The sequence below is a fragment of the Cataglyphis hispanica genome, chromosome 3 (genome assembly GCF_021464435.1).
Source record: "Cataglyphis hispanica isolate Lineage 1 chromosome 3, ULB_Chis1_1.0, whole genome shotgun sequence".
Taxonomy (NCBI): domain Eukaryota; kingdom Metazoa; phylum Arthropoda; class Insecta; order Hymenoptera; family Formicidae; genus Cataglyphis; species Cataglyphis hispanica.
The window spans coordinates 2,572,738-2,596,357 of NC_065956.1; the positions used below are offsets into that span (position 1 = coordinate 2,572,738).

The window sequence follows — 23,620 nt, forward strand, 5'->3', positions numbered from 1 at the left end:
TCGTGTTTTGCTCGCGCTCAGCTGACTCTTATCTCGTATAGGAGAGCGTCGAGAACGCGCCGCGAACGGATTTCAGTGCGAGACTAATAAGAGAGTAGTGCGTGTGCGCGTGGTCGACGTCGCGAGAGCAGCCGCGCGGCGACATCGGTATTCGGTAGCCGTAGCATCGCCCGCGAGAAATCGCTCGCCAACCAAGGTGCGAGGAGGTTAGGTCAATCCCACCGACCCTCTGACGTTGACTCGACAGTTTTTCTTACGCGCGGAACGTCGCCGCGACGCGCTAGGGACTTTGACGCCGCCGCGCACTCGTGCGGCCGTACGATACACCGAGCTTGGCTTGAACAGCTGATTCACCACACCGACACCGGCGAAATGTCAAAACCCGGGCAATTTGTAAGTTATCGCGACGGGATGAAATGGATTGCGAGCACGATTCCGTTGAATCATTTTCGCTCTATTGTTTAATTATATTTTTCACATGATTTCATCGTAATAAATCTGCAATAAATTCTCGGACGTAACCTACACAATCGGATTTGAACCAGACTCTCGTGATGCCTGGTGTCTACATGTATTCTTGATTATTCATAATTATTTGATAATTATATGACCGTGAATATTTGATGTCAAATACAAATGTTTCGTTTTACATCTATTTTTGTAAAACTATAATTTCTCGAATAAATAATAATAGGATATCTTTGTAGAAATTAAAAACTCTGCTTAATATAAATGTATTTGATTTTTATCCAGAATATATATATATATATATATGTTTTATATAAAAATGATCAGAATATGTATCTCCATGTTAATCTATCTTTATATAGATTTTTATATAGATTATTTATATATATAATTGGAAATGAATAATGTACAAAATTGCAATGTGTTGCTTATTTTTGTTATGGACGATTCTATTCTGTAATATAATGTATACAAAATTATTTTTGTTAAATAAATATAAATTTTGCTGTTATATATATCTGTTTGTTTATTCACTTCCAGATCCTACGCGTCCAGTCATCAGAGGGAACAAAGCGAATAGAAGTGCTAGCTTCTGATACACTTTCTCGACTTTATGAAAAGGTATATAGATCATGGAAGATATTATAATTTTTTTATATATCATATTTTAGAATAATGTTTGAAACTTATTTTGTTAACATTTGGTGTAGGTGTATGAAGCCTTTGATTTAAATAGTTTTGGATTTAATCTCTGTAAGCAACGAAATCAGAAAGAGCCACTTACATCTACTCGAAGTAGAACGGTGTTAGGGACAGGTCTTTCCCATGGGGATATGCTTTACCTTGTGCCAGCCAATGGCACCCAACTATGGAGTGCTCCGTCAACCAGCAGTGCCTCCAATAATGCTTCTACAGGTATAAATAATTATTTACATGATTGATAAATCCCTGGCATACATAGAATGTTAAAATTATTTGAAATGATAAAATAAAACAGTTGTTACATAATACTAAAAACGTAATATAATGTATTCAAGATTATAGTATTAATATTAACAATATTAAACTATAAAACACAGATAATAATTAAGAAAAATAATTATATTTATAATTAGGCGAAATTATTTAAAACATTATTTCAATATATATATATATATATATATATATATATATATATATATATATATATATGTATGAATCTGTGTATAAAATATCTTTTATTTATCAAAGATCAGCCTTTTCATTGTTTTATATATTTAAACATAGAACCAGGGCCAAGTGATACCACAAATGGAATTACAAATCGCACATCTGCTCTTTCACGATCTCTGACAAATATAGTTGAAGATGATGTTGATGAGCAATTATGGAAACTAGATGGAAAAATCCAGCGTAAACGCGATGAAAAACTGTAAGAGATTAAAAAATATTCAAAAATAATATCCAAACAGAACAAAGAAACATGTGTTTTTGTAGCTGTCGACATGGAGCGAAAGGATGCTGCGTGCATTGCTCACCTCTGGAACCTTTCGATGAGATTTATTTGAAAGAACAAAATATCAAGCATCTGTCCTTTCATTCACATCTCAGGAAGCTCACTGCCGGAGTTGATAGGTACATAAATAAATAATGTGAAATGATTGTACAAACATTATTACAGAGTATTCGACTGTATCTTGTATATATTTGTCGCAGGGGCAAGTTTATACAATTAGACGACATAAGCTGCCGTATAAAGACTGGCTGCAAGGATCATCCGCCATGGCCGCGAGGGATATGCAGCAAATGCCAACCGAACTCGATCACTCTGAACCGCCAGACTTATCGACACGTAGATAACGTCATGTTCGAAAATGCTAGTTTAGTAGAACGTTTTCTTAATTACTGGCGTAGCACTGGGCACCAGCGTATCGGTTATCTATACGGAAGATACGAAGTACATTCGGATGTCCCGCTAGGAATTAGAGCAGTCGTTGCGGCTATATACGAGCCACCGCAGGTACGTAGAGCTCGTGCACAATCTTCGATAAATCTATAAACACACTTTTTATGAATGAATATAATTTATCCGCATTGTGATTGGTCAGGAAAGTACAAAAGATACGATAAGACTTCTGCCGGACGAGAGGGAAGCATTAGTCGAGGAATTAGGCCGGACACTTAATCTGAGGAGAATCGGATGGATTTTCACCGACCTCATAGCCGACGATGTCAAGAAGGGAACGGTAATTTGATATATTTTTCTTTTTTTATGTAATGTTCGTATACGGAATTCGCTTATGTATGGCGATTAACACGATAAGTTTTATTCGATCAGGTCAAACACGTTCGCAATATAGAAAGCCATTTCCTATCTGCTCAAGAATGCATTATGGCTGGATATTTTCAAAACCGATATCCAAATCCTTGCCGCTTTTCGCCTAATGGTTATTTCGGTTCAAAATTTGTAACTGTTTGCGTCACAGGTGAGTCAATCATAATTCATAATATAAGTATTTCTTTTTTTCAAAAATATTAAGTTGATTAAAAGTTTGCTTTTTAATTGAGATAAAAGCCACATAGGAAAAGGCGAACGAGTTTTTTTGATCAACTTAATAGTACATAATAATTACGCTTCTTTCTCCTATCTGTTGCAAAAAATATACAAACGCCATGTACAATTACGGTTGTCAGAAACGTTTTTTCCTGTAAATTACAGGTGATGATAAAAATCAAGTACACATGGAGGGTTATCAGGTATCCAATCAATGCATGGCGTTGGTACGAGATGGCTGTTTGGTTCCTACAAAAGACGCACCGGAATTGGGCTACGTAATCGAGTCGACCGATAAGCAATACGTTCCGGATGTCTTCTACAAGGTAAGTTCGAATATATCGATTTCATTCTCTCTTCGATTACGTTTCTTTGAATCACTTCGATTTATGTCTTTGTATATGTATATCGAACGAGTGCCTTTGAATTTTTTATGTCTATCGTAATCTAATATTTATTGAAAGTTATGTCATTTTGTCGCAAAACTTCATATATACCTATAGGTATAAAGGTAATACGCATAAATCATAATGCTCAAGTGAAATGAGAACAGTTTATAACTCAAAATCGATCGATTAAAAATACATTTAAGTTGGGGCGATAAACATTCATTTCGTACATGTATAATGAAATAATAAAATTCGTTTAAACGACGGCTCTACGGTGTAATTACCGCGAACCTGAAAAAAATAGTCACGATCTTTGCATTCTCAATGATCATTATATCTCGAAAGGAGGGTAAGAGAGAGAGAGAGAGAGAGAGAGAGAAAGAGAGATAGAACAAAAATAAGAAAAAGGAGACATAAAAAAGAAAACAAAACAGCGAAGTAGAAAGGCGAGAGGAAAGAACTTGTTCAAGTGTTTACAGCCGTTCAATCGTTTAATCGCACGCGAGGGACAAGATAAATCGGTCGGTCGTTAGAATCGATATTACAAGCTATGCGTTGTTACCTCATCACGTTCATAAAAATATATGTAGTATTATATATTTGTATGTATATGTGTGTGTAATATATATATATATATATATATATATATATATATATATATGTATATATGTATGTGTGTGTGTGTATATATATATATGTTTATACATGTATATATATATATATATGTATATATATATATATATATACACATGTATATATATATGTATGTATATATATATATATATATGTATATATGTATATATATATACACATGTATATATATATGTATGTATATGTATATACGCGCGCGCGCATAGAGGTATCCGTGTACGTGTGTTTATGTTTGTATACAGGTGAGCCTGTATCGTCACTTGCTTCGGTACAATGTCCTTTTTTTCTTCTCATGATTGCGTCTCTACGATTACGTACTAAGAGTTACAATTTGTCGGAGTCTTCTTCGCTCAGAAGCGAATTCGTTCATTCATCCATCCGTTCGAACACACACAGCCACCCCCGCTTACGGTCGTCGTGTATATAATAATATTGTACATGTACAGGAGCGAGTTATATTTATTCCTAAAGACGACACAACACGATGCGTTTCACGTTGCGTCAATAATCGCAATGTCGATCGCGAGAGACGCGTTTCTTTTTATTAGCTAATCAACAAGTGTTAAAACTTTCAAGTTCAACATCGAATGAGGCTTTTCTTCGAGAAGGCATATCCGCGACGACGCGAGGGCGTGCAATTTTTACTATTACGGTAACGCGTGAGTGTGCCTTGCCTTGTACGCGCGTAGAAATACGGACGCACGTGTCGCAGGAGAGAGAGAGAGAGAGAGAGAGAGAGAAGAGAGAGAGAGAGAAAGAAAGAAAGAAAGAAAGAAAGACGCGTTCGCTCTCGCACTCGCGCGCGTGTGACAGTGTATATATAACGATACATAATGGGACTTCATTACGAGAATTCAGACGAGTATATAACGCAATTACATTATCGTAGTACGATATATAGGAATGATTTGTTTAGTGTATATATATATATATGTACATATATGTATATATGTATATATATATATATTTTTTTTTTTCCTTCGTTCGTTTTCCGATTAGACGACACGAGGCTTACGATCTACATAGTAGTAGTTAGGCCTTGCATACATTTGCGACGTATTGAGATCTAATCTTAAATACAGATATATATATAATTCACGACGGTTCGCTAGTTTAGAAAGAACGAAAAGGGAACAAGTTTGCCGCCAATATTCGTGCAGCAGAATCACAAAACGAATCACAAGACTTCTTCGCAAGACGCGCGCGCGATGAATATCTCTTTTTTTTTTCTTTTCCCTTTTAGCTCTTATTCTCGCGCCCCTGGAACGGAACAGTACGCGAACATCGTGTTCGACAAACCGCAAATTGCCCTCCTACGAGATTAACTATACCAATATCTTTTTCTTCTTCTTTTCGGAATCTAAGATTCTAAACAACAAACCGTGTTTTATATAGAATCGCACGAGTCGCGACTTTTAATATCAAGTCGCAAAGATGCCCACGCGATTGCTCGCCCACAAAAAAATCGAAAGATTGGAACGGATCAAATATCCGTTCGCCCGCAGGTTTCATCATCGCCTCTTTTTCAAAAGTATATATCGCATAAACGCGATATACGATTCGGTTAGTTCCCGATATAGTTTGCTATACTTAAATTCCCCGGTCTACACGTTTGTTTTCCTTTTATTCATCTATCTATGACCTAAAACATTAGCTGCGCACGCGAAGCCGAGCGGGGAACTGTCTACCGTGAATCGCACGATATCTTCGCCATTATATCACGCCCGACGCGCGATACGCGCTCTAAGAACTATAACGTAGTTTAGCAGAATTAACGCCGATAATAGCCAAAATAAACGTTGGACCTCTCTCTTCCTAAAAACAAATACGTCGTATCAGCTAGAGAAGTCGTATCGATATCACGGTCGATCTCTGAGGTACGTATGTGTATGTGTGTGTATCTCGATCATCGTCATTATTATTGTTAGCAGAATCTCATCGATTCCCGGTCAATAGCAAAATATTGATTTTTTTTATTTCTTTTTCTTTTCGCACGCGCTCACGATTTAAAAATAGACTCGACATCTTTAGACACTATTGTTAATAGTTAATTAAGTTGCGTGACTCGTACGGAGCGTTCGAGGATTCGTGGATAAACATATCGCGACGGTGTCCCCGAGTGGATATACGCGGCGGATATAATAATTATAATAATAATTGTCTCCCATCGTTGGGCAATTACGTGTAACGCGTTTCTTTTTGTATTTCTTTTTACGTATGTTTTTCTCTCGCCGAACGCGCGAGTCGGGAAAATCGTCGCAATCTTCTTTCGGTTATCTATAGCGGGAAAACGTGTATACGGCGTTATATAATATGTATATATATATACGGGATATACTGCTCTCTCTCTCTCAGAGAGTCTACCCCACGCTACAACAAACCGCGCGATAGCGACAGCATAAACGTTACAATTTACCGCACTTCGTGATTAGAATATTCTTGGTAGGCTTGCCGGTCTGATCGCCGTACGTAGATATCTTCTCCACCAAATCCAATCCCTCGATTACGTGGCCAAAAATGCCGGTGAAGCCACGCATCTCCTGCAGTATTATGCGAAACTGTGAGCCGACCATGCCGAGGTTGTCGTGTCGCTTCTGCGTTCGTCTCATTCCCACCGCGCCCCTAACCGCCGGGAACTTGGTGTCGTCCGGCATGAAATAGCCATCTTCGTATATGCTTCGTCCGCCGCGGCCGTTATTAAGCTCAAAATCGCCTGTGATCACGGACTCGCCCTCCCAGCACTGGAATATCGTGCAACCCTTGTAACCGACTCCGGCTTCTCCCGTCGACAGCACGCTGAAGTTTTTCGCCATCTTCGGCGCCGCGTCCGGTCGCACCTCAATTACAATACGTCCCTGCGGTGAGCCATTTACCTCAATGTTGAAATAGTACAGAGGATATGGATTCGCTGGGCCCCGCGTCAATGTCGCCGTTATCGCGTTGGACGGCGGTTGGGGAGACGAGTGGACGGTCACTAGACTGCCACCACCGGCGCCACCGGTACCGACCGCATCGGACATGAACGTCGACTGCTGTTGTGGGTGCAACATGGCGTTGGGCGGTGCGGGCGGTACAGGTTTGATGGACGGTGAACCGGGTGGAATGAGAAGCTGCTGCGGAGTCTGGTTCGGTCCCGGTGGCGGTGGTGGAGGACCCTGATGAACATGAACGGATCCAGGCGGCGCCTGTTGCGGCGGCGGCATCATATTCGAATGATGATATTCCATCGAACCGTTCTGCATATGTTGTTGCTTGCTGACGACGTGGCGCGTGTACAATTGCGACATGCAATAATTTGCAAGGAATAATATCGGGTTCTGCGAGGCCGCCAAGTGATTCGCCAAGCGACCGCCATTTCCCACTCCTTGGGGAACGATCGGATCCCCCGTATGAATGCCTGCCAGTGCTTGCTTCAGCAGAGCAAAGTCGAAAATCACGCCAGAATTACCGATGAGATCGTCCAGCTGGCACTGAAGCATCATTTCCTGATACTTGGATTGCAATCGCTGTTTCTCTAAAACAAGCTGCGAGTGCAGACTATACACATCGCCCGGAGTTTCGCTCATCTGCAAGCCAGCCTTCGTCTTGCCCAGGGTTTCGCGCGCATCCGTTATCTCGGGAAAGTGGCTCCAACCGTTCTGGAGATCCGTCTCCACGTGTGTCTTTAACGTCACGCATGCCTCCAATACTTTTATCAGAAACTCGCGTTGCTGCACAGCCAGTCTTTGAATCTCGGTCGACAATTTGCCCACAGCGACTAACTCCAATTGAACCTGTGCACAAATGCACACGTTTTTAGAATGTTAATTCTTTGATGTATAGTTTCTCAAGTCTGTTCCTCGAAATTTCAACGGAAAATGATAAACTAACAAGTAGAAACAACTTACGTCGGTAATGAGCTGTTCTTTGGCATCGGTTTGCGATTTAATCTGATGACCCGGGTGCTCTTGCGGAGTCGCGCAAGCTCTACAAAGCGCCGTGCAACATGTCGCACACCATAATGCCAGCGGCATCCCGTGTGTATGACAATTCTCGCTCTACGAAAATATTAAACATTATCGATCTGCTCAGAGTCTACTATCACGAGTGTACATAAAAAGTTCCATGATCTTTCAAGGCCAAACTAGTAATACGAATTTCTCGTTTTTATCATAGAAAAATATTTGAATGTTATTTTGTTCGGACATAAATTTTTCAAGAGAAAAAACGTGCACGAGACACTCGCGAAATTATTATAGACTCGAAAATAATCGTCGAGAGATGTTCTTACAACATTCTATTACTACTAGAATCATTTTCTCTCTTTTAATATGGTTTCGCACTTTCCATTGGCATTTCCTTTGTCACGCATACACGTACACATATATGTACACGTTCTGCATAAACGAGGATATATATTCCGTCTCTTTTTCGGTAAAATGATGGTGGTGTTGTATTTTCGAATAATTTTTCATACAACTTTATCTAACAGATATTTTAAGATAAAATTAGATGAATCAATAATCGTGTAATGTAACGTTTGTAATGTGATTTCTTTATTTTATTTTCTCTAATTTAATTATTTAATATAATTAAGTATTTCCAATATATTTTTACAATATACATCACGTTTTAAAACATAGATAAAAGATGTAAAATTGTAAAAAATTTAATTATGAGAATCATATTTTGCATATATATATATATTTGAAAGAACATCTTGCGCATTTCATGGCGTTTAATTGAATGAGTAGGAAAATATTGAAATGAAATTTCAAGTATCATACAAGAATCTTGCTCGTTTGAAATATTGAACAATCAATCGGCATTACCTTCCTCTCTTTGTCACCGGGTTTGCCGGACGTATTGTTCGTCGTGATTTTGAGGCGTGACAGATTATTGGCCAGAGCAAGCAGAGGAGAGTGAGTCGGTAGAGCGTCCGGACCTTGCTCGCCCAAATCTGTCTTCTTCCAACAGTGGGCGCAAAACAGATCTCGCCCCTTCAGTAGATTGCTCTCGATGCACCGCAGACAGAAGTAGTGCTTACAGCTGAGATACTTGGGACATTGCTCCGCGTCATTGTACTTCTGCTTGCAGCAACCGCAAAGCGTCAGCTCCTCCAGGTCCGTTAGCACGCTCGGATCCAGCATCTGGAAGCGCAACATACATGTACACACGCGTGCGTGTATATCTCGCAACTTCATCGTATGCATACATGCATGCAACACACGCGCAAACATAAAGTTCCTCCATATATAATATGTCGTAATGTAAAAGTAAGAAGTGCTGAAATAATGAGTACTAACGGAATAAAATTTCTGCTGTAGTGGAATTAGATTCGTATCATTCGTTCATATCGATCGATGTATTAAATTTAGATACATCGCGAGATAACAAAGTTTATACCACGACTCGAATCGATTTTGCTATATCAAAATTTATCAGCGTATGACATAAATTTGGTGTTATCGTACAAGTAACTATATTAAATTTTGTTCAATTGTTATGCATTTCAGTAGACAATTCATTACTCCATTCGTCTCATTCATTTTACGCGGGAAATTACCTGTTTAAGTAACATCACGCCACGGTAAAAATTATGAACGTAGCGTCAATTTCTCGTGCTCCTGAAATTGCAATTGGCATTTAATTCGCGCTGCTCATGCGAAGCTTAACTTTCAAACATTCACGTGGAATATTTGGCGAAAGATACGCGAAACTGTTTACTGCTGGAATGATTCTGGACATTTCGTGCGGTATTAATTAAACTCGCACGCGCGAGATCTATACTTATAAATATACGATCGAATAAAGAAGAAATCTCTCACGATCAAACTATCTTTGATGAACAAAGTCAAACTTTGTCATCTGTGTATAGGAATGTCCGATTTACGTAGAACGTATGTCATTTACGAACGGAAAGCCCTAAAAGGTCAAGTCAACCGCGTATGTAAACAAACTCGATATACGCGATCGTCTCTCTTTCTCTCCCTTTCTCCGTTTTTTCTCTCATTCTCTCTGCCTTTATTTCACATTGCCACTTTCTTTCCCTTCGCGAACACGGCAGTTCTTTAATACTACTACGATTATTACTATACGCCATAGACTCGTCTGCCATCCCGCTGCCATGGACTTTCCCGATTTCAAGTACACGCGGCGCGAAACTGCCGTCGCCGTCGGCCCATATTCCTTGACCCATATCGCATTCGTGCGTCATCGAGTCATCGATGAGGTTCCCTAGTTAATAAACGTTTCTCGCGCGCACAAATCAGATCATCTCATGTCGCGACATTGTTTATATGTTGACCATGTTAACACAATGCTCGATTGACAATTGGCTCGCGCGTTCGTTTGCCTCTGTCACAGAGGCTTAAATACGCGATTTGGGAAGCGGGTGAATCGATACGACGCGGCGCGCACGTGACGACGTGATAAACACACTCGCTCGATCGTTCGATTCATGGTCCGAGAAAACACGATGACCGATTAAAAAAAAAAGCGGAAAAGCGCGATCGACTTGAACTCGCCCGCAACATCGTTTGCCTTTAATTCTTCCTACGTTGTCAACGAAAATATCTCGACTATTCACCGACCTTGACTTTACGTACGACTTTACGTCTACGAGAATTTTCATTAACGATCATATTGTAAATATATATGATGATAATAGATACAATGTGATATCTCTAATATATGTAACGATATACTCTATTCTCTATTCGAAACTGTGAATTAAATACTATTGTATTTTAAAAGATAATTAATATTCGAAAAATCTTATCTCCATATCTAATCTTGATCTTCAGTAAATACTTTTATATATATATATATATATATATATATATATATATATATATATAAATGAAATATTTTAATTCTCGCAATCGCTTATACTTAATTCTTTTCACGAAACAAAATCTAAGAAAGTGTTACACAATTATTTTGACAACAGTGCATATAAAGCAATATGATAATATAATGATAATATATCGTGACTTGAACTTGTCTACTTGAATTTAAAACTAAAATTAAAAAAATATTCGCGGTGTTTCCCTTATATTTCGATACCAAAAGAATTGCGCGGTAAAAATAGTATTGTATATTCAAAAAGCTTATTTTAAAACTTGATAACACTGCCTAATTTAGTTAATTTTAAACGCGCACTGGAAATAATAATACGATTCTTATCGTAAACATTGCATTCTCTAACTATAATATTATAGTATTAAATTTCACTTTTTTTTTACCTTTCTGATTAAATACATGAATACGTTATGCGAATATTAATCTTTGGACACGGAGTCACTCGATGCACATATTATCGTCGATATCCTTCTAATCAATTGTTTATCAAATTTATAATTACAATCAATCAGATTTTTTTCAACCGTCTGTTTATTTCAGCTAAATATATATACAAAAGTATGCGGAATCATTTAGTGGAACAAAAATTTCACTTAACCGATACAATTACGTATCGTAGTCTTCTTTAAAAATTTTGGAACAGCACGACGGAAGCGATAGGCGATAAGCGATACTTGTTTCTTAAGCATACGCATGCATATTTTTAAGAGTGTAAATTCTTATATTCTCTTCAAGAAACAATTACGACAAATTCTCCGTACAAAATCTATGTTCTTCAAAGGATAAGAATTCCTTATTTACATACGCGTATAAATAAGGAATCCTCATTCTTCGAGCAACAAATACTGTTCAAAATGAGATGCTCTCGAAGCTGCCACACGCGTGTCTTTCTCTTCGAGCCCTCACCATATTCCGCGGATCATCCGGCAATGTGCACGCGAACGAGCAAACAAACGAGACTTTTTGAGAAAGAGGTTATGTAGACTCAATGTTCAGCGCGATATCGGCACGGTAGATAAGTCATTATGCAACGAGAGGAGCCTCGCAAAGTGCCATTGGCGAGCTCGCGCACGAACGAGAAAAAGAGAGAGAAAGAGGGAAAAAAAAGGTGGAAAAAAGAGAGATGACACTTTACGCTGTTGGCGCGCATGCGCCAGAAATCCCGCCAAAACCATCGGCGGGTAGATCGGGAGTCGGGAGGATGGGTGCTTGGAGAATTCGCCATTCTTCAGGCGCCGATGTTGCCTCTCTCGCGCGCGCGGCAGACGCAAGGGAAGAGGAAGGGAGGGAGGGAGGACGAATCCCTCGGACCGAGGCGCCAAAGAGGGAGGGATGGAGGAAGGACGTATATCGAGTATTCGCGGCATTTCTTCACGACGTCGTGTGCCGCGTACTATATGCATACAATATATCACACGCATACACAATAGCGGCGCTGAAAAGCGCCCGTTCACGACACTTTGGCGACACGACTCGTTATCGCTCGGGGGTTACCTGCTTGCGCCGATAGCTACGCCGATCGTAATTCACGACGAGCCGACATTCGGGTCGGAAACCGCTCACGGACTACTGCGTGTCAGATTCCGCGGGAATGTTGTGCGCGCTCCGTCTCGCTCTCCTCCCCCTCCGCCGCCTGAGCGCCGAGCGCGCGCGCGTGAGCACACTGCGACGTCTCTTTTTCGCGTATACTCCGATGCGTTCTCTCTCTCTTTCTCTCTCTCTCTCTTTCTCTATCCTTTCACGCGTCGCTCTCCTTTTTGCACATGCACACATACGGACGCTCTCCAATCAAGCATCCAACACATCGTACACATGTATTCAATCATTCCGATTTTATCCTCCTTCCTCTCCTCTCTTTCACGGATAGAATTCTGTAAATGCTTCCGTACCGTGTATACGTTTCGCGATCGTCTCCTTGCCGCGCTATGGAGGCTGACCGTTGGCACTCGGCACTTGCGACGCGTGCCGCGACGATGTTCACTGCGTGACGTACGTTTCCGACCGTGCGATTCGGCGGCGGCTTTGACTTACATCGGGCCTGACTTACGTCGTACCGCGCGCGGTTCCTCTCGCACCGAACAACCACTACTACTACTTCCACGAGCACTACCACCACTAATACCGTTGTCGTTGTCACTGTCGTTATCGTTGTCGTCGTGTCGTTGCCGTCGTCGTCCTCGTCGCCGCCGCTGCCGTCGTTGTATTTCGTCGCGCGATGTCTTTTCGCTGAATCGTACGTTCTCTCTCTCTCTCTCTCTCTCTCTCTCTTCGCGTTTTATTTTTTTCTCTTTACTACAATACGTACCCTCTCTTTCCCTCTCTATATACGTCGTGTGTCTTGTGTGTATATATATTTTTTGTACTTTTCGCGTTATCGTGTTTATCGAACGTCGTGAGTGTGGATAACATAACGACGGTGGTGCCGGTTAACGCGGCGTGGCTACTACGGGCCTTAGCTCGTGCGAACGTTTTGCCACATCATGATGTTTGGTTCACTAAACTAACCACTAGCATGGCGGCGACGACCGACCGACCGATACACACCGCAGCGCGCGCTAGTCGCTTACGCGCTTCGTCGCTCCCCTCTTTCTTCCTCTCTTCCTCTCCTTTTAGCTCATCCCATCTCTGTTCGTCCCCTCTCTCCTATCTCTTCTACATATATATGTATCTCTCTCGTGCCTCTTCATCGAATGGATCCATCAGTATGTATTTTCCCCGTTGACGTCGCTATTGTCGTTTTTATCCAACTCTACGCCAATCGCGTGTATGCGCACTTTGCCTCGCAAATGGCAGCTTATGAATCTGCCTTTATGGCGGGAATATTAGACCTGTAGGGAAACGCGTCGACAGATCGTAGACAGTTACATATATTTCTTTTTTTTTTCAGCAACAAGTGGTAAAGTTATTATGCAATATGATACTTTTTTCATTATATTCGTTGATTAATGAAGAACTTCCTAGAAAAATGTATTTATTATTTATGATTTTATATTCTTTTTGATATATAAAAAATAGAAAATTAAAAGGATCGAACTTTACAAAATATACAATATATTTTTTCTAACTAGAAGAAAATTTAGTCTATATTTAGATAATACAGTTTTTTATTATATTTTTAATAAAACGCAATATTCATTTAAAAAGATAGTAAAATTAAGAATACAATCTTTTGAAATGAGGCAAATAAAATATGTAATTTTTACATAATATGTGTATAAAATCGATACACAATATTTATATAGTTATTATATATGTATATTTTTTTTGTTTGTTAGGAAAAAGACACATATGGAAATGAAGTAACAAGATTAGGAAGACCTTTACCAGTAGAATATTTATTAGTGGATGTACCTGCATCCACACCGCTTACTCCTCAATTCACTTTCTTTACGGATGACAACATCACTCCATTTCCAGTTGAAAACAGGTATTATCTATAGTTAAATAAATGTATAATCAAATATCAAACCATATGTGAATAAATTTACATAATCACATTAATGTTCCTAATTCAGACAAGTTGATGGGCAAGTTCAGGAATTCAATGCATTGTGCACTTATATGCAACAATTCAATGCGGATCAATTTTTGGAGGCAACTTCTGATTTTCATTTGCTTCTTTTCATCGCCACCATGGACATGTATCCGATGAAGGTATCATCGATCAATTGATTAATACTTTTTTTAATTCAATGATGCGTGCTTATTAATAATAATGATATTGATAAATATTTTTTTGCAGGATCATATGTTACCTTTACTCGAAGCTATTCGCAATAAGGATAAAGAGAAGGCATTGGAGTGGGCCCAATCGGAGCATTGGGCGACAATGGAGCAACTCATATCCGCGGCCTCTACATCATCGCGTCCTCCGCAAGCTACGTCCTTTAGTGGTAGCTCGAGGTCATTGCCTTCCACGATTGCGGAGGGCAATGCAGGGGTAGGCGTCGGTACAGATCCAATCGCAAATCCGCCTCCAGATCAAGCTCTTTGGACATGTTCTCATTGCACTTTTCTCAATGCTGCGGACTTAGCAGTTTGCGAGATGTGCAATTTGCCAAGGTACTCGTAATAAACTGTCAAAGCATTAACGATGAATTCCACATGCGTTTACGGGGGTGCTGTCTTTGAATCTACTTCGCTTCCGCAGGATTTGACGCGTACCGTGTCCTTGCGGATATAACAATTGTTTTCTACGCATCTTTGGCCTTATTTATGAGTGAATAAAAAAAAAGACAAAACCAAAAGCATTTTTCCACTGACATATTTCCTTTCCCATTACTTGGTTTTTCTTTCTTTGTTCTATCTTTCTAACATCTCTTTTTACAGCTAGTTTCTAACAATTTAGAAGTGTTTTATATATGAACCTAACAAGATGTCTTGTAAAAAGTTTTGATATATAAATTGAATCTAATAAATCAGAAATATTTATTATGAATTTTTATATGTTTGCAGAGAAGATGTGGAAGAGTATGATGAAGAAATGATGAGAGAACTATTTTAGTAATAAAATTATGAACTCAAAAATACAATAAGTTAAATCAATGCTGATATAATTATGAAATTTATATCAATTATTTGCTATTAGATAATTTTTAACTGCATAGATTTTATGTATATATTACAGATATTTTTTTCACAAATATTAATCATTATTCTTCTAAATATACAATACGGAATGTATGTATATTATATGTAGGATAGTTTGCAAAGAAACAATTATCACAAATTAGGATATATAATTGATCGATATAAAGAAATTTTTAGTATGTAGACTATTTAAAAAATATTGTCTTTATATATATATTTATTCAAACTATATCTCAAATATAATTTCTTTTTTTTAATATTAATGTACAATTGACATACAGACCTTCACTTTCTTCAATTTTTATTATAACATAAAGTCTTTACAGCTGATCCTTGATACGATTGCATTAATAAGACTGGAAACACGCAATTCGTCTTTTTCGATTTTGTAAGTTTTCTTTACAAGATTCACATCTGCAAACTCTTGTATTCTTGAAATGGGTACTCTCTCTCCCTTGATACTTCCTAAGATTTCTTCCAACATGGATTGTTCCTCATCAGGTTTGTGTATCAGTATTACCAGAATATTCTTATCACTATCGTTGATACCAAATTCAGTCAAAGCACGTGATATCTTTTTAGACATTGACAAATAAAATAAAATCTCCGTGTATATAGTCTTGGTGATTAATCGATTCTGTTTTGCATTGAGAACAACTTTGTTGGCAGCCACCACTGCCTGAAAAGCGTCGATTATAAGCGAAGCTTTTACCACGCAGCAACGAAGTTCTCCAGTGACTAATTTCTCGCGAATTTCGGAGACATTTGTGATGTCAGTAAATAAATATAATGTGCAATAGAATCCGGTCTCTCGATCCAATTCAACTCTGTAATTATCCATCTTAACCTTTACAATGTCGACAATTACAGTTACTTCAATCTCGTCTTCTACTAAAAAATGCTTAAGAGATATTTGTTCATACGCGTCACAAGCTTAGCGACAGTAATAATTGCTTGAAAGATACGTGCGATTTTGAATATAATGTAAACACATGTGAACACACGTCACAATCTCTGACTTTATGCTCATGATGAAAATTTGTTGTGTTTGTGTATTAATGCTCTTACAGCACAGTGATTAAAACGAGAAACTCTAAGTCAAACCTCAAGGTAAGTGCGAATCGCATGATAATAGAAGAAATAAAATTTAACATATATGGAAAAGAAAAAAGGTATACGCAAAAATTAATTAATAAAGTAATAATTATGTATATATATATTTGGAAAAAAATGGATAATTTTTTACACACCATTACACAAAAAAATTTGTCAATTTTAATTTATATTGCCTTAAATATACAGTCCTCAATTTAAACATCAAAAAACTTATAGGAACATGAGGACCGATAAACTATAACAATAAGAAAAAAAATCCTTTGGAGATTTGCTCGTTTTTCCTTTGTTTTAAAGAAAATTGGAAAAAAAATTTTTTTTTACCACAAAACAATACTAAAATTATTAGACTTATCGAAAAGAATCATGAAATAAAAATTGTAAAACATATGAAATTAAGAAAAGAGAGTGAATTAAAATACTCTTGAGGTAAAATTAGAGGATTGTATAAACATAAATACAATGCATTTTGTCTCTAATCACTCTCTTTTTTTAATTTCATGCTTTACATTATTTCATGATATTTTTCGATAAGTCTAATAATTTTAATGTTGTTTCAAGTTTTTTGATGAAAATTTTGTGTTTCTTTCTTTGCGATTTTTTTCAAAACGAAGCAAAAAGCAAGTAAATTTCTAAAAGATTTTTTGTTTTATTGCTAATTTTCCCCTACACGTCTCCGAAGTTTCGACATTTAAATTAGAGACACTCTGTATAATTAAATCTTTTCTAAAAATTTGTTGATTATATTGTCCTGACGTCACAAATAATCATAGACAAATGACATATATATTTTATTATACATTTTCAGATTTCGAGTTTACATCACGCGAATTAAATATCACCATAACATCCAAAGCATTTAAATGCGAGTTTCTAGTTTCCTAAATAAACGCAATATTTATATCAAATATTGAAAACGCGAATATCTTAAAATATTCATTGCTGGTAATCGGCAAAGCGCTAATTGATTAATTCAATGTTCATTAAATAATTTATTAATTATTGTTTTCGATAATATTATGGATTACGTGAATAATGCGCTCGCGTGTATGTGACGTGAGCAGAAATTGTTGCAAACAGTTTAGACTAATTCTCGTGACGAAATAAGTCAAAAAACTGTAAGAAATATATATATGTATGTAAACAATACATTGTATACATTCACAGTTTATATGTCATACGTCATGCGCTACGCTATGACTATGTTTGTATATACAATAATACACATAGACAAAGCTATATATAAGTTCACTCCTTACATTTCCTTCCTTCCATGATGGAAGCATCCTTCCTTAGCACATTACCTGCGTAGGACGTAGAATGTAGGACCGCTACATTCATTAAAATAATGGTAATACGTACTACTTTGACTGTCGCGAGAATTAGACCGAATTTTCGCGATTCTCACTTGTATCCTAAACAAACGTTACTTGTATCTATTGTATTATCGGGAATATTTAATGTAATAAATTATAATGCATTTGTTGATAACTAATGATAATAATTATTATAATTATATTTTGATATGTATATATTGATATATATATATATATATATATATATATATATATATATATATATATAATTATATTATGATATTTGCTCCATTTGATGCTATTTTTATTTCAAAGAGTAAGATTTTTCGGCCTGATTGGTCCATCAAATGCTTTAAAGCGAAAATAGCGTCAAACGGAGTGCATCCAACGTCACATTTAATAGAAACTACTTGAATAATTCACATATGCCACAGTTGGTGCGAATGACTGATAGCCATATTTAATTTGTGTAATACACAAAATTTCGCTTCGAGCTCGTTTAAATAAAGTATCGTACACGTTTATTTATTGGCATCGGGATGCTTGTGATGGAAATATTCGGTACTCGAGTATCGCGAATGTCGAACAAATATAGAATCGGTTAATTACAGTGATTGATCGTTTCATTTTTTGTTTTATAAAATAAAATATCGCATCGGTAGTGCGGACGCAGTCAGCCAGTTCTATCAAAAAATCTGTGCAACCGGGAATGTCGACAAAAGTATCGCGAGTGTCGAAAAAACAGAATCAAAATCCAGTCCATCGCTGCAATTAATGCTGTGACCATCGCTGCAATTATAATTATATTAATAAGGTAAGATAAATCTCTTCTTTTTCTTCTTAAATACAAATTACAAATCATTTGTCTCATATATCCGAATTACGATTTTAATGCGCGTGATAGTTTTATGTTAAATAAATGAACTCTGCGCGATAGTTTTTAGTTCAGAAAGCATGTTGTTAAATGTATAATAAAATATTAAATTATTTAATATAACGGCCATCTCTAATTATTTAAACTCATATTTTATAGTCTATTTATTCAAATTTGCCGAAATATACAAAATTTGTGAGTTTAAAATAATCGGAAAAAAATTTTATATTATTGGAAAGTGACGCCAACTATCGGTAATATTTTTTAACACGTAACGAAAATTTGTTAGTAGGTAGGTAACGTCATGCGTTACCTTTTCCTTCTTCCATGAGTTCCAGTTTGTGTATGTATATGTACGCTTAAAAGAAAATAATATAAGATGAAATTGAATAATAAGAGATAATTATTTATTTCCTTTAAATAAATGTTTAAATAAAAATAAATATTTAGTAGATTTATTTTATCAGCGATTTTTTGAGACTAAAATGTCAAATTTCTTATTATTATTATTTATATTATTTATATTATTTATGCAGTGTATCAATATTTTATTATTAATATTGATATTTTTAATAAAATAATTATTAATAATTAATATTAATATTAATGTTGATTAATTTATTGTTAAATACGATATAAAAGAACGAAAGATGTTGAATAAATATTTGCGCCTGTAATAAAAGATGAAAATGAAAATGAAAGATACACTTAATAGATATCTCATCGTTGTGATTATGCATATTCAGAAACATTTTTTTTTCTGAAAAAAACGTGGCGTTTAAATAAAAAGTATTTGTAATTTATATTAGTTGTCTTGAAATTTGCTATTTCTTTGCGACAATGTGCTTCATTTGTCAAACGACTGCTAACTATTACATACTACATTCTCGTTGCATATCAAGGAAAATTATAAATAATTATTTCTCATAATAATGAAATTTGAATAACAAGTTTGATCATCACTCATTATGGACGATACATCGCGCGGAAGTATTATGAATCAATTATTCGATTGCGGTAAATTTGTGTCTTCTAATGTTGAACAACTGGTGCACAGAATAATCTCGTAGAATCTTGTAATTCAAAAGTTATATCATATATTACATTTTACAATGTATATATAATATAAATAATTTTGATTTTTTGTGTAAAAATTAATTTAAAGATTACTTTAAACATTTTGGAAGTTTTATAATTATTCCTGTAGTATGCACAGCAATTAAACAAAGTACGGAAAAATTAAAATCATCATGTCCTTCCAAGAAGGAAAGACCAAGAAAAAAATGTGCTGACTCTAAATTGGAAAAAGATGAAGAGACCGACATAGGTCCGCCTTGTACCGAAAGACGGCCATATATGCTGCCCAGTCAAATTTGCCCCAAAACAGTTTCTTGTTGTTATATAAAAATGCAGGTATAAAACGAAAATAAAATACATCAATGTTATTATGCGTCCATATTTAAATTCATTATCGGGATATATATCCTCCATTACAAATTTCATAAATTAGATAGAATAAATTCAAAATTGTATAAAATTTTTTTTTATATATATATGACAAGTATATATTTTTCATTAAATTATAAATAAAACATTAAAGGAAAATAAAAACAAATTAAAAGAATTATTCGAAATTAAAATTTTTAAGTGTAAAAAAAAAGACATACATCACGTAAAAATTATTATATTCTAATTATTAAATAATCACATTTGTTGTGGTTAAAACATATATTATGCATTACATATTATGCATTTTTTATCTGATTCAAAATTGAATAAGAATTTTTCTCCTCCTATCATACTTGTGACTGAAATTTTTGTGCTTTTTCACATTTTTGCATTGAATCCTTCCAATCACAATTTATAGGATCCTTATGCTCCCTGCTGTTGCGATATAAAACCACAACCACCTCCGTGTCCTCCCAAATGCTATCGTCGGCAGCCACGAAAACCGATCTGCGGCTGCGATCTTTGCAAAAGGAATGTCGATAGCAAATGCTGCAGTCCGACCGTAACTTCTCATGTTTAACTAGTAATTCTAAAGAAAGCATATTTAAAAATTTCATAGAAGATTTAACACATTTAAACAGGCTGTACACAAGAAATATGAATATTATAATTTTAAAATATTAAAATAGAAAAAAAAACATCCACATGCAAAGAAAAAAATAATTACCAATTACATTATATACGGCCACTTCTCGATACAAGATAGATTTAGCTCAATTTTTGTTTATCTTTCTTCGGTTTAATCTCACAATCAGTACATCTCTTTTTCGTTTTTTTCTTTCCTCAAAGAACACTTGATTTAAATTGCTTTTTATGCCATATGATTTCTGGAACTACTAAATGAATAATTTTTCTAAGATAAACAAATTTTTAAAACATTAAAAATAATTTTTTAACTAATTTTTGTACAAGAAAGATAATAATTATATTTTATCGGATCTGTACGATATGTTTTATATATTTAAATGTATATTGTGTTGATAATCTTTTTAATTATTGTCATTATTTTTATATTATTTCCCAATGAATCAGTATCTGCCTTAAATTTTTTTTTTTATATTAGACAATTAAATAGTTTTTGTAGCCTCAATGCTACATTGATAAAGTTAATGTAATCGATCTTTTTTTCCATAAATATCATTAAGATGTCTTAACATAATTTAAAACGCGATAAGTAAGAGTTTCTTTTTATCTAATTGTAAGCACTAATGTTATGCTTATGTTTCAGAAATGTACAGATAATATTTTTATCAAATTCTATTTTTTCTACAATCGCAAACATCATGATAATATAAAAAAAATTATTATTTTAATAGATATTAAATAATTAATAATCATGATCGCAATTATTTTATAAAATATTTTTGATTTAAATTTTGATGAACTAACTGAATAAATAACTAAAATTTTACATTATTTAAAAAATAATTATAATAAATAATTACAATAATTATAATAAAAGATCTAATATATATATATATATATATATATATATATTATATATATGTATATATATATATATATATATATAGAAAATTTAAAAACAAATAAGTTTTACACGTATTTCTGTTTATCATAGCGCGATTTGCGAATCTCCTATAACGAAAAATGACGCTGTGGTTATTCGCAGTAGGTTAAATTTAGGTTCTTTCGTTCACTGCTATTCGGAATACTCATACTCAGTACGCCCAGCTAACGAGTAATCTTATCAATGGTAAAGCTATGTTCGAGTCGAGGATATTCATAATGTGATCGAGTCAGTTATCTGCAGGACACGCCCGTTTCAATCGTATCGAGGTATCGAAAAAAATTCCATTCTTTTATGTAAGTCTACAAAAAATAATGTTTTATAAAATAGCTTCTTTATTATGTATATGTATTCTTGTGGTTTTTATTTTATGTTGCATTTTCTGCATAATTGAACGATACATAGTAGTATTAAACGTGATAATATTTAATGGATCTATTGCAAGATAGTTCAATCATACTTTAATATATCGTAATAAAAAAATCAATCTGAAAATATAATAGATTATATATTTTTTAGTTGCAATTAATGATTAATTATTTTTACATAATTATTTTTGGATATCATTAAAGCATCAATATTTAATTTTTTCTTTTGATAATATAGCAATATAATTCGATTATGTATCATTATAGTGATAATCCTCAATTATACATATAATCCTCAATTTAATTTGCAAATTGTCTGAATAAAACAATTATATTGGCATTATATTATATTATATATAATTATATTATGGCATTTTTTGCTATCAAATCGCTTATCACAGCAGAAAAAATTATGTTTTTTTACCTTAATAATTATGCATATCGTTAATCATATCAAAATTAGAAGCATGTACATTTTCAAGATTGATTATAATTATAATTAGTTTAATAATGCTTAGCATTTTTCATCATACAGTTTATTTGAAGTAAAGTCAGAGTTAAATTGATTGATTACTGTAGCATAGTATATAGATAAATATATTATATCTCACACAGCTCTCGTGATCTCAATTTCAATAATGGATAAAAAAGTTCTTTAGAAATTTAAAGATATATTTTTTAATAAAATATAGTTTCTGAATCAAGCTATTAAAATAGAAAAGCTTTTTACAATCTAAAATAATAAATGAATATTATTTGTCATAATACTTATCAATTATTTTTCGTTGGATTGAAAGGGAACTTTTTATTATTTTATTTTATGTAACCAATTGTTCAATTTTTTATAATATTACATTTTATGTCATTTATAAATACTATTTTCGCAAATATTAATTAAAATAAAAAATTGTAATGTTAGAAAAATAAAGCTCGTAACTTTTCTATTTCTTTATTTTTTTTATTTTTCGATTTTTTATTAATGATGATCTCTCGATATGGACTGCTCACAATTAATCAACGTTATAACAGAATTAATATCGCAGAAATGATTCTAATTCAAAGGATGAACTCACGACTGATAAACATCAAGTTGTTTGCCAACTCGACACCTGTTGATACGTTCAAGCATGCGCGTTTTTGTCCATTTAATCTCACTATCGATACTTGACTGTAACGATATTTCGACTAGTAACGATGAGTCGATCATATGAATAAATCGACCAAGACTTAATGGGAGTTGACGGTAGGTGGGTCGTGGGATAAGTGAGTGAGTGCAGAGAGCGTGAGACGGTTTAAGTATCTTGAAGAAGACCTTTATTGTTTACGTGTGCTTTTCTCGATTAATCAGACGTAGACAGTCTTAGTAACTGTCAACTATCGCAAGTTTAAGTTATATCAATCAGGTAAATTAATGCATAAAAATTTGTATCATTATATA

The 23,620-nt window shown here is 35.0% G+C and overlaps 4 protein-coding genes across 13 annotated transcripts in view; 2 read left to right on the top strand and 2 right to left on the bottom strand.

Moving 5' to 3' along the window:
- Positions 1 to 257: 257 nt before the first annotated feature.
- Positions 258 to 15,527, top strand: LOC126859336 (nuclear protein localization protein 4 homolog). Of its 2 annotated transcripts, none has more exons than XM_050610473.1 (13): positions 258 to 393; positions 1,009 to 1,089; positions 1,179 to 1,383; positions 1,735 to 1,879; positions 1,945 to 2,082; positions 2,164 to 2,467; positions 2,556 to 2,693; positions 2,786 to 2,933; positions 3,167 to 3,327; positions 14,160 to 14,311; positions 14,400 to 14,538; positions 14,627 to 14,946; positions 15,340 to 15,527. In XM_050610473.1, the coding sequence occupies exons 1-13, from the start codon at positions 373 to 375 to the stop codon at positions 15,386 to 15,388; spliced, it is 2,001 nt and encodes a 666-aa protein (XP_050466430.1). In that variant the 5' UTR covers positions 258 to 372; the 3' UTR covers positions 15,389 to 15,527. The 2 variants fall into 2 exon arrangements, with proteins under 2 accessions (XP_050466430.1, XP_050466431.1); XM_050610474.1 differs by having other exon boundaries at positions 15,345 to 15,487.
- On the bottom strand, positions 3,541 to 13,545 carry LOC126859338 (uncharacterized). Of its 8 annotated transcripts, none has more exons than XM_050610480.1 (5): positions 13,190 to 13,545; positions 9,587 to 9,647; positions 8,853 to 9,170; positions 7,929 to 8,078; positions 3,541 to 7,814 (listed from the first exon to the last, which is right to left on the bottom strand). In XM_050610480.1, exons 2-5 carry the CDS (start codon positions 9,599 to 9,601, stop codon positions 6,447 to 6,449), a joined length of 1,851 nt encoding a protein of 616 aa, XP_050466437.1. In that variant the 5' UTR covers positions 9,602 to 9,647; positions 13,190 to 13,545; the 3' UTR covers positions 3,541 to 6,446. The 8 variants fall into 8 exon arrangements, with proteins under 8 accessions (XP_050466437.1, XP_050466436.1, XP_050466433.1 ...); XM_050610479.1 differs by having other exon boundaries at positions 13,007 to 13,545; XM_050610476.1 differs by having other exon boundaries at positions 12,774 to 13,545.
- Positions 15,528 to 15,651: 124 nt separating the features above from the next.
- On the bottom strand, positions 15,652 to 16,527 carry LOC126859347 (EKC/KEOPS complex subunit TPRKB-like). The gene has a single exon (XM_050610511.1). The coding sequence runs from the start codon at positions 16,313 to 16,315 to the stop codon at positions 15,779 to 15,781; it is 537 nt and encodes a 178-aa protein (XP_050466468.1). The 5' UTR covers positions 16,316 to 16,527; the 3' UTR covers positions 15,652 to 15,778.
- A 5,483-nt stretch (positions 16,528 to 22,010) lies between these two features.
- LOC126859344 (serine protease inhibitor 3/4-like) overlaps positions 22,011 to 23,620 on the top strand; it is a 29,950-nt gene continuing 28,340 nt past the window's right edge. Inside the window, exon 1 of one of the 2 annotated variants that reach the window (XM_050610509.1) lies at positions 22,011 to 22,110. The gene's annotated coding sequence lies outside the window, so the exon portion shown is untranslated. Of the gene's footprint in view, positions 22,111 to 23,419; positions 23,586 to 23,620 lie in introns of those variants that run through there. The other variant, XM_050610508.1, reaches the window with a different exon arrangement.